Source organism: Schistocerca cancellata, chromosome 8 (genome assembly GCF_023864275.1).
Source record: "Schistocerca cancellata isolate TAMUIC-IGC-003103 chromosome 8, iqSchCanc2.1, whole genome shotgun sequence".
Taxonomy (NCBI): Eukaryota; Metazoa; Arthropoda; class Insecta; order Orthoptera; family Acrididae; genus Schistocerca; species Schistocerca cancellata.
The window spans coordinates 450,802,409-450,816,227 of record NC_064633.1 but is presented as its reverse complement, the minus strand read 5'-3'; the positions used below and the strand labels follow the sequence as shown (position 1 = coordinate 450,816,227).

At 38.6% G+C, this 13,819-nt stretch overlaps 1 protein-coding gene across 1 annotated transcript in view; it reads left to right on the top strand.

Annotated features, from left to right (window-relative positions):
• The window catches only part of LOC126094612 (bumetanide-sensitive sodium-(potassium)-chloride cotransporter), a 355,958-nt gene that overhangs the window by 225,426 nt on the left and 116,713 nt on the right, over window positions 1-13,819 (top strand). Inside the window, exon 6 of the mRNA XM_049909090.1 lies at window positions 7,894-8,008. Within this exon, the coding sequence (XP_049765047.1) occupies window positions 7,894-8,008 (115 nt within the window). The remainder of the gene's footprint in view (window positions 1-7,893; window positions 8,009-13,819) is intronic.

Sequence of the window (13,819 nt, the reverse complement as noted above, 5' to 3'; positions counted from 1 at the left end):
CAAAAACAGACACAAATGTATCACATGCGATGTTAAGATATATAAAAAATACATGTAAATTATTTCAAAGTCAGCTCTCATTGAGTGACAGAATAATCAAGATAATAGAAGGAACATAAATACATTACATAGATGGACAGGTCAGATGTCCATAGGAAAATATTGCAACTGTCTGCTTTTTTTGAGCCACATAAAGGAAATGAAAACAAAGAACATAATTATAAGTATGGACATGATATATAAACACAAACATTAGAGAAGTCATATGTATGAATATAGTATGCATTTGAAAAAAAAAGAAAATATTTAAAAACACTTGTCTCCCATTGAGACACATAGTCAAGACAGTACAAGAACATATTAATACTAAAATTGGACACTTAAATTGGTCACAACATAACACAAACATCAAACTTGGTGAACATCTGATTAGCTGTAGAATATTGTACACAAATCTTATGCCTAAGAACACAATAGTAACAAAATGATGGGTCTTGCACAACAATTTTTACATTGTCTTATTTGGTGCAAGTATGTCCCATATTCAACAATACAAAAAGAAAGTAATAAATGTTTGTCACCTTCTTGCCCATTGCAAGTAAAGAAGATGTCTCAAAATTTAATATTCAATAGTGACAATAAAAAATATAAAAACATTTTCTCAGAGATCTGGAACTTTTCCAGGGTCTGTAGGATGAGTGGTAGTTGCTATTTGACACACCCAGTAAAAATCTTTGCTGATAACATGCTTTATGGAAAATGGATAAGTAACTGTATTCAAACAGGGAAATGTGCTTAATCATGTCTATATGGTTTCAATTCAATGATGTTTCTTAATCCAAATAACCTTCTTGATCTGGGAAAGATAAGTCTATACGCATTAGGATGTGGGCTTTCTTTTATTTCAAATGGACCAATGTAAATATCAAAAGACTTTTTAAGTTCAGCTGACAATAATTTTGATTTCTCTTGTGTCTTGACGAGTACAAGGTCCCCTGGTTTGAACTTTTAATCCAACAACTGGCATTTCAGGAAAATGTTGACAATTTTTGAGCTTATCTCTAAGTCTAGAAGTGATGGCAGAAACAGGACTTCCTGTGTCTACTAACACTCTACCTTCCCACTTGTCAATGATTACTTTAACATATGGACAACCTAGCTCAACATCTTTGTCTATTTCAGTATTTTCAAACAATAGATCATTTTCAATTTCTTTAGTTCCTAAGTCTAATGTCTCTTTCCTATACTTAGACACATCCCTCTCTGTTTGCAAAGCATTGACATTTAAACATAAACCTTTGTTTTCATCTGTTCCTTTTAACACTGTGTTGTCACTTAACAAACTACTGTTTTCACCCCATTTTTTATAAAGTCCACTACGGATTCTTGTCCACCATGTAGGATACAAGGTTGCACTTACCTTTGCTAATTCTTTCCAAAAGGCATCTTTGTTTATACAGTTTCCATAGTAGTTCCACAAAACTTCTAAAAACTTTTCCCCTTTTTCTTGAAAACACACATTTACATTCCATCCCTTTATATTTTCTTTAATATTATTATTATTACCATTCTCATAGATTAGTGTTCCATAGTTCCCAATCGGCAATAGCTTGTCCTCAGATACACATTCCCTAGTCTGCTTTTCACTTAAATTAACCTCATTATTACCCATGTTTGTCACATCACTTACCTTTCCCACATAACCACTTTACCATTCTACAGATACTTTTATTTCTTCCTCCACACTCTCATCAATAACACCCCTTGATTTAGGATCATTATTTAAATGTCCCTCTATTACTTCTTCCTCCTCCTCCTCCACAACAACCCCATCTTCAGTTTCCCCCCTATGTATCTGAATCTCAGCAATTGAGTCTTTGGCTCCATTAAACACTTCGTCATCCCCCTTCTTATCAAATGAACCCCCCAAAATAGATTCTATTTGTGATGTGTCTGACTTGTTATTAACACCAGTATCTTTTTCAGCTCAACTATGGAACTCTGCAATACCTTCAACTTCTGCACTTTCACTAACTACCTGTGCTTGAAGACTGTTTTTATTAACTGTATCACTTTTACTCATAGTATCCCAAAACCTTTTATTAAATTCTAATTTATTCATTCTAACAACATCAGTATTTTCATGGTACTTACTCTTTACATTGTATCTTCTCCTTCTCCAGTTTCAGTTATGTGTTGTCCTGTCATAATATTGTCTAGCCCCAAAACTACGGACATCTAGTGGGACTGTCCACCGTTTCCCGGCTGGTTCCCTCGGTCTGTCCGTTTGTAGTTGTCGTTTTGTTCACTAGTTTCAGCAAACCCCCTTCTATCTTGTTCTCTTCCCCAATACCTATTTCTATCATTCCTATTATCTCTCCTCCATCCTCCCTCCTGTGTATTGTTTCTGAAATCATTTTCATATCTCCTATCTCCCCTATTTGGAGCATTATTTCCAGAATTTTCAAAGTCTCTCCTCCCATAATAATCTCTATTTACATTCCTGTTCCACCCCCCATACTGGTTGTTGCCAGAGCCAAAACTTTGGTTATTTTCTCTTTCCAAGGCCCTATCTAATCTATCTACAAATTTCAGGAACTCTTCCATTGAATCATCTGGTCCATGGACCAATTCCCACTGCAGTCTCTCTGGTAACCTTCTTTTTATAACATCAATTTGTGTCATAATATCAAAAGAGTTATTCAAGTGAGCAAGTTTTTTCAATTGATCTCTGCAAAATTTTTGCATTCCCCCTACTTTCCCTCTATACACTGGTCCATTTAGAAATTCTGACTTTAATCTGGCTTGTATGGATTGTGACCAAAATTTGCAAATAAACTTAGCTTCAAACTCTTCAAAAGTATTCCAAGAATCATTATTCTCATTTGCCCAGGATAGGGCCTCCTCTTCTAGAAACCGTTTTACTAACTTAATTTTTATGTTATCTGACATTCCTACAACAAACATATCCTTACATTGGTGAATAAAGTCAATAGGGTGCAGATTTTCACCAGGAAAGTATTTCACTTGGATGTGCCCATACATTGTATTTTGATTGTAAATCGTTTGTTTGGACATCAATGCATCCTCCAATTGTGTATATTTAGTGTGTATATTTTCTACTTTTGTATCTACATTAGTGGTATACAGGTTGTATTCTTGTTTAAGGTTTTCTGATGTTTTGTCTATTCTCTGATCTAATCTTTTAGCTTCAGTATCTACTCTGTTATAGATGACAGCAATGCTGCCTGTGTTAGCTTGTATGTTTTCATTTAAACTTTCAACTTTAACTTGAAATTCTTTTCTGAGGTGTATCAACTGTTCTCTAGTGTTTTTACTGAGCGTAGTTTTAATATCCTCACACTTCTCATTGAGATGAGTACTTAATAGATCAAAATTCAAACTTAACTTATCCAGTCTATCTGTGTTTTCTTTAAGTTTCAAACTTACTTGTTCACTTGATTGTTTAAGTTGCAAGCTTATTTGAGTTGCAAACTCTGCTAGCCACTCTGTTAAGTTTAATTGTTCACCATCCCCTGGTTCAATTTTTACATTTCCTACGATCTCATCACTCTCAGGTAGATACATGTTAACAATTAATTATTTTAAATGACCACAACAACAAAATACCTTGCTTTATATAGCTATGCTATGATGTCGTTGTCGGTGTTCTTGTTGGCTTTCTTCATTTCTATTCGGTTTTATCGAAGCTGAAGTCTTGATTGATGAATTCCATTGACATAATCCAGACGTTAATCTTCCGAGCGGTGTGATGACAGTTTTTCGTAGTCGCATTAACACACTTTATTTATCTATTTATTTATTTTTGACATATTTTCACTGTTACCACACTGCACAAATAAACTTTTTTGGAATGCTAAGCACTTACGAAATTTATCGCTGCACTATTATCATCGATGCACTTAAAGATCCCGGACGAGCCCCCACTTTTGTAATGGTCGCCTGGTCGTAGATATTGCTAATTGCTATAATCGCACTATTTCACTCCCATTTACGGAGCTTGTTAGCACTTGATGTTAGGTTGGCGCCATTAAAATGCATTGCGTTGTGGTAATCGCTGCTACTTGCTGGATCGCTGCCATGTCTCGATGCTGATGCTGGCTCTAAATCTGGTTGTCTAGGGTTAAAACCATGAGGTCCCGTGTTTTTTATGTGCTTTTGATGATAAAGAACGAGCGAAACCAACAAATATGTAAACTTCAAATATTTATTACTCTGGTGGCCATCTTAATTCCACTGTCCACCAAAGACCATGACACAACACAAAGTAGTACTTCCTTTACATGTTCTTTGCATTGTTTATCCACCTCAAACAATAACACACAAACACACTTTACCAAAGTGACATTCCGACTGCCTCCCGACCCTTCTTGCTGCTTGTATTTATAACATTGTCAAAGAACTACTAAAAAGAGATATAGTTTTAAGTCACGTGTACATCTGTTATCATAATTTGTGCAGAAAAGTTATTAATTTGCATCGAGTGACATAATTTAACATGTTATTAAAATTACAGACAGATTTGTTGACTTGACAGAATAATTCTTTGTTACAAAAAGGCCGTTTTTTAGAAGTTTGTCAATTGACTTCTCTCATTTGCATAAATAAGTAAATAACATCAATTATTAAGAATTACATTGGTTTTCGTCTAAAATAGGATTGTTTTCGTGAATACTGAGTGAAACCGCTCCTAGTGAACAAATAGGTTTCACTGGGTGATTTTTATTTAAGGAGATCCAAAATACCTAAGTTGGCCACTATTTTTCGTACTTCATATTAATTATTTAAGATGAACTTAGTGTTTTTACATGATGACATTTGCTGTATCAGTGATCAAGTGATATAAACTTTTGTGTGGGTCAGTTATTCAGTATAATTTAATGGGTTGACTGTTTATGGAAACATGTTATGCAATCATTGTTAACATACACAATAACTTTTCTATAATCATAAATACTCGTTAAACTGGTTGAATTTGGAGGGTATCGCATACTTCGGTACAGTATAGCCTTTAATTTGTTCCGTTACAATCTCATCACTTCCGTTTATCTTCGATTTACTTTCAGTCCATATTCTTCACTCATTAGACTGTTCGTATCATTCAACAGATCCTGTAATTCTTCTTCACTTTCACAGAGGATAGGAATGTCATCAGCGAATCTTAAGGTTGATATCCTTTCACAATGAGTTTTAATACCACTGTTGAACCTTTCTTTCATTTCCGTCATTGTTCCTTCGATGTTTACATAGCATAGTAGAGTCGAAGGACTACATCCCTGTCTTCCAGCCTTTTTAATCTGAGCACTTCGTTATTGGTCTTCCAGTGTTATTGCTCCCTCTTGGCCATTGAAAATATTGCATATTATCCGTTTTTCCCTATAGCTTACCGCTATTTTCTCTTCGAACATCTCGTACCATTTCACATCGCCGAACGCTTTTTGCCGGCCGATAAATACTATGAACGTTAATGTAGTCTGTAGAAAGCCGCGTAGGTCGCAAGGTAGTAAGTCATTAACTGCATACAAAATGGCGTTATTGATTCAAAATTACGTGTTCCGGCGTTTGCCATTATCAGATAATCTCCAAAAACAGAAAATTATGTACAACTATACACGAAATAAAAATAATGATAATAGTAAAAATAGTAAAAATAAAAGTGATCAGAGAATTTGGTATCAAATCTAAATTAGCAAACCTTATTCGTGAAACGCTGACAGACATCAAATCAAAAGTAAAGTTTCAGGGTGAAATATCGAAAGCATTCAACATAAAAACAGGTGTAAGGCAACGTGATCGCCTGTCTCCACTCCTCTTTACCTGCGTACTAGAGAAAATAGTAATAGAATGGAAACAAAAACTGAAAGAAGAGAAGCTATCACCAACCAGACTGGGAACTTAAAAAAAAAAAAAGGTACTGAAATTCACTGTTTATCATTTGTGGATGATTTTGCCATTCTTTCGGAAAACCTAACAAATGCTGGAATACAAATCAATCTCATAGCAGAAACAGTCAACAAAGCAGGTATAAGAATATCTGTAGAAAAAACAAAATTTATGACAAATATAAAAAATGCTCCGGAATCCGTAGCAACAGATATTGGCCAGATAAAGAGGGTAAATAAATTTAAACATTTGGGAGAAATTATCCACGAAAATAGCTTAGAAAATTTCACTATAGAACAAAGAGTACATAAAATGGAGAGAGCTTATGGAATAACTAGGAATGTCTACAAGAGAAGGTGTCTGTCTAAAAATTTGTAGATACAGCCCTACAACACAGTAGTAAAACCAGAACGTCTTTATGCAAGTGAATTTTTAGTGCTGAACTACAAATTACACAAACTTGAAGTCCTAGAAAGAAAAATTATTCGAAAAATACTTGGGCCACCAAAAAATACAGAGGTATGGAAATTAATAAGCAATGAAGTTTATCGCAACATAGAAAATACAAATGAAACATTACGAAAGAGACAACTGCTAATTTTTGGACACTTTTACAAAATGAACAGCAACAGGTTAACCAAACAGATTTTTAAATATCTTTGAGACAAGAAGTCAACAATAGCCTGGATTCAAGCTGTTAGGAATGATTTGGAAAGAAACAACATAAGTGAAAAAGATGCAATAGAGAGAGAGAGAGAGAGAGTTTCAGGAGGAAAGTGTTAAAAATTGAAGGATTCCAAGGCAAGAGGAAGAAGACAGGGTCAAAATGGTCCGAGGAGAGAAAAAGGATACATAGTGAAAAGATGAAATAAAACTGGAGGAAAAAAAAGAACAACAAAGAAGGAAGCATTTAAATTGGTGCGTGATCCTTAGATGACCCAAATGAAGAAAGAAAGAGAGAATAATAATAATAAAAATACAAAAGCAATAATTTCCTCTAAACGTGAAAACATAAGGCACATACCCTGGCACAGAAGCTAACCAGTTGATCTGAAAGTAACATGACGTTAACGTAACCAACATAAACAGATCGAACGAGGACATGACCTGTTTATAAGGAAGTAAATAAACTTCAACACCAGAAGACATTATTTAATGGCTATTGGCTATTATGGCGCCATCAAGCTTGACGAAGACTTTATTAGGAATAACAGTCATTCAATACTATATTTCACATTTATAACTGAAAGAGACAATAATATTCAGAGAGAAATATTTTTTTGAGTTATAATTTTCATGTATAGCGCATACCAGATGTGAAATACAGGAGTACCAACAGCAAATAAGATCAAATACACGATTTATTAAATACGTGCGACCTAAACTGATCGTATGTACTGGATGAGAGAATCCAACGTCACAGTACATTAAGTGCACTCACTACCTAGTGTGCCTGGGCAAGAGACTATGATACAAAAGCGAAAGCCGTTTACTAACTGATTTTTTTTCTGTTCGTGCAGTTTATTTCCAAATTTTCCATGCACTAAGAACAATTACTTCTCATATTAATGTGTCTTGATTTTTCTTCAGTCTTAATTCCATTATCAACAGCAAAGTCAGAACTGCCTCTCTAGTGCGCTTACGCTTCCTAAAGTCGAACTGATCGTCAAACAGAGCCTCAACTTTCTTTCCATTCTTCTGTATATTATTCTTGTCAGCAACTTCGATGCAATAGTTGTGAAGCTGGTTGCACCACACTTCTCGCATTTGTCGCATTCATATTTTCTTATAAAAGTATTTTCGATAAGTATCGTACTACCGACAATGCGCTTTCAGTAGGTACTTCAGAAATTTATAAAAATACTTACGTGTAGCCTTTATGTAATTTTTCCGTATTGACTCTGTGATCGTTGCCGTATTTTGCATTTCCTGCACGATAGCACCCATGGTCTTTTTCTCGTCTGTCAGTACTTGTTTTCTTCTGCGCAGGCGCAAAACTTCCTCATCGCTATAATTCTGGCTGCCATGGTCGACTTCGTCGTTGGCATCTCGATGGGCCCACGCTCGGACGTCGAGAAGGCCCAGGGATTCGTTGGTCTAAGTAGTAAGTATGTGCTCAATCATCAAACCTCTCACGGTATGGTCCTATCGTTTCACACTTGGCCGGCTGCCGTGTAAACGGCGCCAGTACACGGTTGTCGGGATGTGCACTGCCTGAACGGGGTGTTCAAAAAGTCTCTCCGCAGTGCCGTATGATTGTTAGCCGCGCGTGCCGTATGCCGCAGTGAATATACCGAAATGAAACTCAGTGAAATATAAGTTATTAATTTATTCAATATTCATTTTCACTGAGATAAATGAAACAGTGGAATGTTGGGAGAGTCCGCTTGAAGGGAAGTAACGCAAGCAGGCGAACAGTGATACAGCACGTGCGGCTAACAATCATGTTGCACTGCGGAGAGACTTTTTGAACACCTCGTACTTTCCTGGCGCCGGTTTAACCGCACACGATTGCCGTGCTTGTGCTGTGGGAAGCCGGCAGCCCCCACTGGCATGACCTTCAAACCGAAGCAACCAATGGAACAGGGGGTAGGGCCATTGTTAGCGTTCACATTTGGTGATATTTGAATTTAGTGATCTTTCGTGTGAAATTATGTTTATAGTTAACTATTTTTATCCTGATGGACATTGAAACATTTTAGAATTCAACATTACTTAAAAGAAAATCATGAAAACTAGTTCCAATTCAGTCCGAACTGATTAGTGCCTTGAAGCAAAAGCCGGATCACCAAACATAGTTGCTCAATGGGATAATTCCGTAATTAGACGGTTTCGACGACTATGAAGTAGCGAAATTCCAGATGAGATTATTACAAATCGTTTCTGAAATAAAAATCCCAAAAAATCCGTGTAAATGCATGTGTGGCTGTTTGTCGTAGCACATACCACGGACAACATTCAGCATAGGGTAGCCACCACAAGACCGTACAGTCCCGTTGCTAAGACTCCGCCGAGACATTTTGCACATGCTCAAATGGTTCAAATGGCTCTAAGCACTATGGGACTTAACATCTGAGGTAGTCCTAGTGTGTCCTAGACTTAGAACTACTTAAATCTAACTGACCTTAAGACATCACACACATCCATGCCCGAGGCAGGATTCGAACCTGCGACCGTAGCAGCAGCGCGGTTCCGGATGTGAAGCGCCTAGAACCGTTCAAACGGCCGGCTTTTTGCACATTCCCCGCTGTCTCAGATCACTACGATACTTCATCACTTAATTCATTCAGTTTCTAAATTAAATATTTCAAGTTTTTTCTTAAAAGTCGCTTTGCATTTAAGATTTTTGTCTGTTACAATTTTATATTTTAATGCAAACGTCTTTGCTTCTTAATATGTTTGAAATTTATAATATTACACTGAAGCGGCAAAGAAACTGGTTTAGGCATGCATATTCAAATACAGATATGTAAACAGGCAAAATACGGTGCTGCGGTCAGCAACGCCTATATAAGACAACAAGCGACTGACAAAGTTGTTAGATAGGTTACTGCTGCTGCAGTGGCAGGTTATCAAGATTAAAGTGAGTCTGAACGTGGTGTTGCAGTCGGCGCACGAGCGATGGGTCACGGCATCTCCGAGGTAGCGATGAAGTGGCAATTTTCCCGTACGACCATTTCACGAGTGTACCGTGCTTATCAGGGCTCATGAAAAACATTAAATCTCCGACATCGCTGCGGCCGGAAAAAGATCCTGCAAGAACGGGACCAGCGACGACTGAAGAGAATCGTTCAACGTGACACAAGTGCAACCCTTCCGCAAATTGTTGCAGATTTCAGTGCTGGGCCATCAACAAGTATCAGCGTGCGAACCATTCAACGAAACATCATCGATATGGGCTTTCGGAGCCGAAGGTCTACTCGTGTACCCTTGATGACTGCACGACACGAACTTTACGCCTCGACAGGGCCTGTCAACACCGACATTGGACTCTTGACGACTAGAAACATTGCCTGGTCGGACGAGTCTCGTTTCAAATTGTACCGAGCGGATGAACGTGTACGGGTATGGAGACAGCCTTTCCAAGCTGGTAGAGGCTCTGTGTAATGGTGTGGGGCGTGTGCAAATGGAGTGATATGGGACCCCTGATACGTCTAGAAACGACTCTGACAAGTGACACGTACGTAAACATACGTAAGCATCGTGTCTGATCACCTGCATCCATTCGTGTCCATTGTGCATTCCGGTGGATTTGAGCAATTCCAGCAGGACAATGCGATACCCCACACGCCTAAAACTGCTACAGAGTGGCTGTTCTGAGTTTAAACACTTCCGCTAGTCTACAAACTCCCTAGACATGAACGTTCTTGAGCATATCTGGGATGCCTTGCAACGTGCTGTTCGGAAGAGATCTCCACTCCCTTGTACACTTACGGATTTATGGACAGTCCTGCAGGATTCATGGTGTCAGTTCCCTCCAGCACTACTTCAGACATTAGTCGAGTCCATGCCACGCCCTGCTGCGCCACTTCTGTGTGCTCGCGGGACACTACATAACATTAGACAGCTGTATCACTTTTTTGGCTCTTCATTGTAATACATTAAAGTTCTTTGCAGCAAGAATAGAAATAAGATTTAAATTTTTAATTTTTCCTGACTGCGACTACTGATACACACTGAAGAGCCAAAGAAATCGCAGCCGTGCACCCGGCACGGTTGCATGGGCGCCGGACACGTGTTAAACGGTCATAAGAGTCCATGTCTCATCTGTCGTCACTCCTTGGGAGCGCGCTATGGTTTCACATGCTCATATGAACAATCAGAACTCTTCTCTTTTCCCATTCTGACTATGAATAATTTTTACATCTGCTGTATCCTAACAAAGTGTGTCGTTTGAACACTAAATCGGGACTCGTGTGTCAAATAACCGAGTGTTCACTCTGGTGCGATCGAATGGTGTACGAAAGTAATCAAGATTCACAAGAACTAGTAAGTGGATTAGACTACCTTTTCCAGCTATGAATTAAAAACCGGTTAAAGGCGCTACAGTCTGGAACCGCGCGGCCGCTATGGTCGCAGGTTCGAATCCTGCCTCGGGCATGGATGTGTGTGATGTCTTTAGGTTAGTTAGGTTTAAGTAGTTCTAAGTTCTAGGGGACTGATGACCTTAGAAGTTAAGCCCCATAGTGCTCAGAACCATTTGAACCATTTTTTTAAATTAAAAACAAACAAGAACAGGCTAAAATAATGAGGAACTTCGCAAATGAGAATAACATTACTAAAAGTCAAATTTTGTAAGACAAAATCAAAGAAGTAATTTTAAAAAGAGAATTCAGTCGTGGTTGCAGTAACTGCAAGCACGGCTCATTTCTCTCTATAACAAAACCACGGTTGCTGTACCAGTGCCACAGAGTTTGAGAATGGAGTGGAATGACTTTTGAAAGAAGTAATTATCTTATAAAGGAAGCAACTTAACGTCATTATGGCGGAGGTAAGAGAGATTAGTGCGGATGTAGGAACCACATACCCAACAAGTGCAATATATTTGTCTTTCACGGCAGTTATTCTACACTAAGTATTTCACAGGCACAGATGGTGGAGCACTTGCCCATGAAAGGCGAAGGTCCCGAGCTCGAGTCTCGGTCTGGCATACAGTTTTAATCTGCCAGGAAGTTCCACATTACACTTAATTACCTAAATATCTGAAGGTGGTAAAAATCAGGAATATGGTCTCCTAATTTGTACCAATCGGTATAAAAGTTGTGCTACCCCCCCCCCCCCCCCCCATGAACCATGGACCTTGCCGTTGATGGGGAGGCTTGCGTCCCTCAACGATACACATAGCCGTACGGTAGGTGCAACCACAACGGAGGGGTATCTGTTGAGAGACCAGACAAACGTGTGGTTCCTGAAGAGGGGCAGCAGCCTTTTCAGTAGTTGCAGGGGCAACAGTCTGGATGATTGACTGATCTGGCCTTGTAACACTAACCAAAATGGCCTTGCTGTTCTGGTACTGCGAACGGCTGAAAGCAAGGGGAAACTACGGCCGTAATTTTTCCCGAGGGCATGCAGCTTTACTGTATGATTAAATGATGATGGCGTCCTCTTGGGTAAAATATTCCGGAGGTAAAATAGTCCCCCATTCGGATCTCCGGGCGGGGACTACTCAAGAGGACGTTATTATCAGGAGAAAGAAAACTGGCGTTCTACGGATCGGAGCGTGGAATGTCAGATCCCTTAATCGGGCAGGTAGGTTAGAAAATTTAAAAAGGGAAATGGATAGGTTAAAGTTAGATATAGTGGGAATTAGTGAAGTTCGGTGGCAGGAGGAACACGATTTTTGGTCAGGTGAATACAGGGTTATAAATACAAAATCAAATAGGGGTAATGCAGGAGTAGGTTTAATAATGAATAAAAAAAATAGGGGTGCGGGTAAGCTACTACAAGCAGCATAGTGAACGCATTATTGTGACCAAGATAGACACGAAGCCCAAGTCTACTACAGTAGTACAAGTTTATATGCCAACTAGCTCTACAGACGACGAAGAAATTGATTAAATGTATGATGAGATAAAAGAAATTATTCAGGTAGTGAAGAGAGACGAAAATTTAATAGTCATTGGTGACTGGAATTCGAGAGTAGGAAAAGGGAGAGAAGGAAACATAGTAAGTGAATATGGATTGGCGGGAAGAAATGAAACAGGAAGCCGCCTGGTAGAATTTTGCACAGAGTACAACTTAATCATAGCTAACACTTGGTTCAAGAATCATGAAAGAAGGTTGTATACATGGGAAAACCCTGGAGATACTAAAAGGTTTCAGATAGATTATATAATGATAAGACACAGATTTAGGAAACAGGTTTTAAATTGTAAGACATTTCCAGGGGCAGATGTGGACTCTGACCACGATCTATTGGTTATGAACTGTAGATTAAAACTGAAGAAACTGCAAAAAGGTGGGAATTTAAGGAGATGGGACCCGGATAAACTGAAAGAACCAGAGGTTGTACAGAGTTTCAGGGAGAGCATAAGGGAACAATTGACAGGAATGAGGGAAATAAATACAGTAGACGAAGAATGGGTAGCTCTGAGGGATGAAATAGTGAAGGCAGCAGAGGATCAAATAGGTAAAAAGACGAGGGCTAGTAGAAACCTTTGGGTAACAGAAGAAATATTGAATTTAATTGATGAAAGGAGGAAATATAAAAATGCAGTAAATGAAGCAGGCAAAAAGGAATACAAACGTCTCAAAAATGAGATCAACAAGAATTGCAAAACGGCTAAGCAGGGATGGCTAGAGGACAAATGTAAGGATGTAGAGGCTTATCTCTCTAGGGGTAAGATAGATACTGCCTACAGGAAAATTAAAGATACCTTTGGAGAATAGAGAACCACTTGCATGAATATCAAGAGCTTTGATGGAAACCCAGTTCTAAGCAACGAAGGGAAGGCAGAAAGGTGGAAGGAGTATATAGAGAGTCTATACAAGGGCGATGTACTTGAGGACAATATTATGGAAATGGAAGAGGATGTAGATGAAGATGAAATGGGAGATAAGATACTGCGTGAAGAGTTTGACAGAGTCTGAAAGACCTGAGTCGAAACAAGGCCCTCGGACTAGACAACATTCCATCAGAACTACTGACAGCCTTGGGAGAGCCAGTCCTGACAAAACTGTACCGTCTGGTGAGCAAAATGTATGAGACAGGCGAAATACCTTCAGACTTCAAGAAGAATATAATAATTCCAATCCCAAAGAAAGCAGGTGTTGACAGATGTGAAAATTACCGAACTATCAGTTTAATAAGTCACAGATGCAAAATACTAACGCGAATTCTTTACAGACGAATGGAAAAACTGGGAGAAGCCGACCTCGGTGAAGATCAGTTTGGATTCCGTAGAAATGTTGGAAC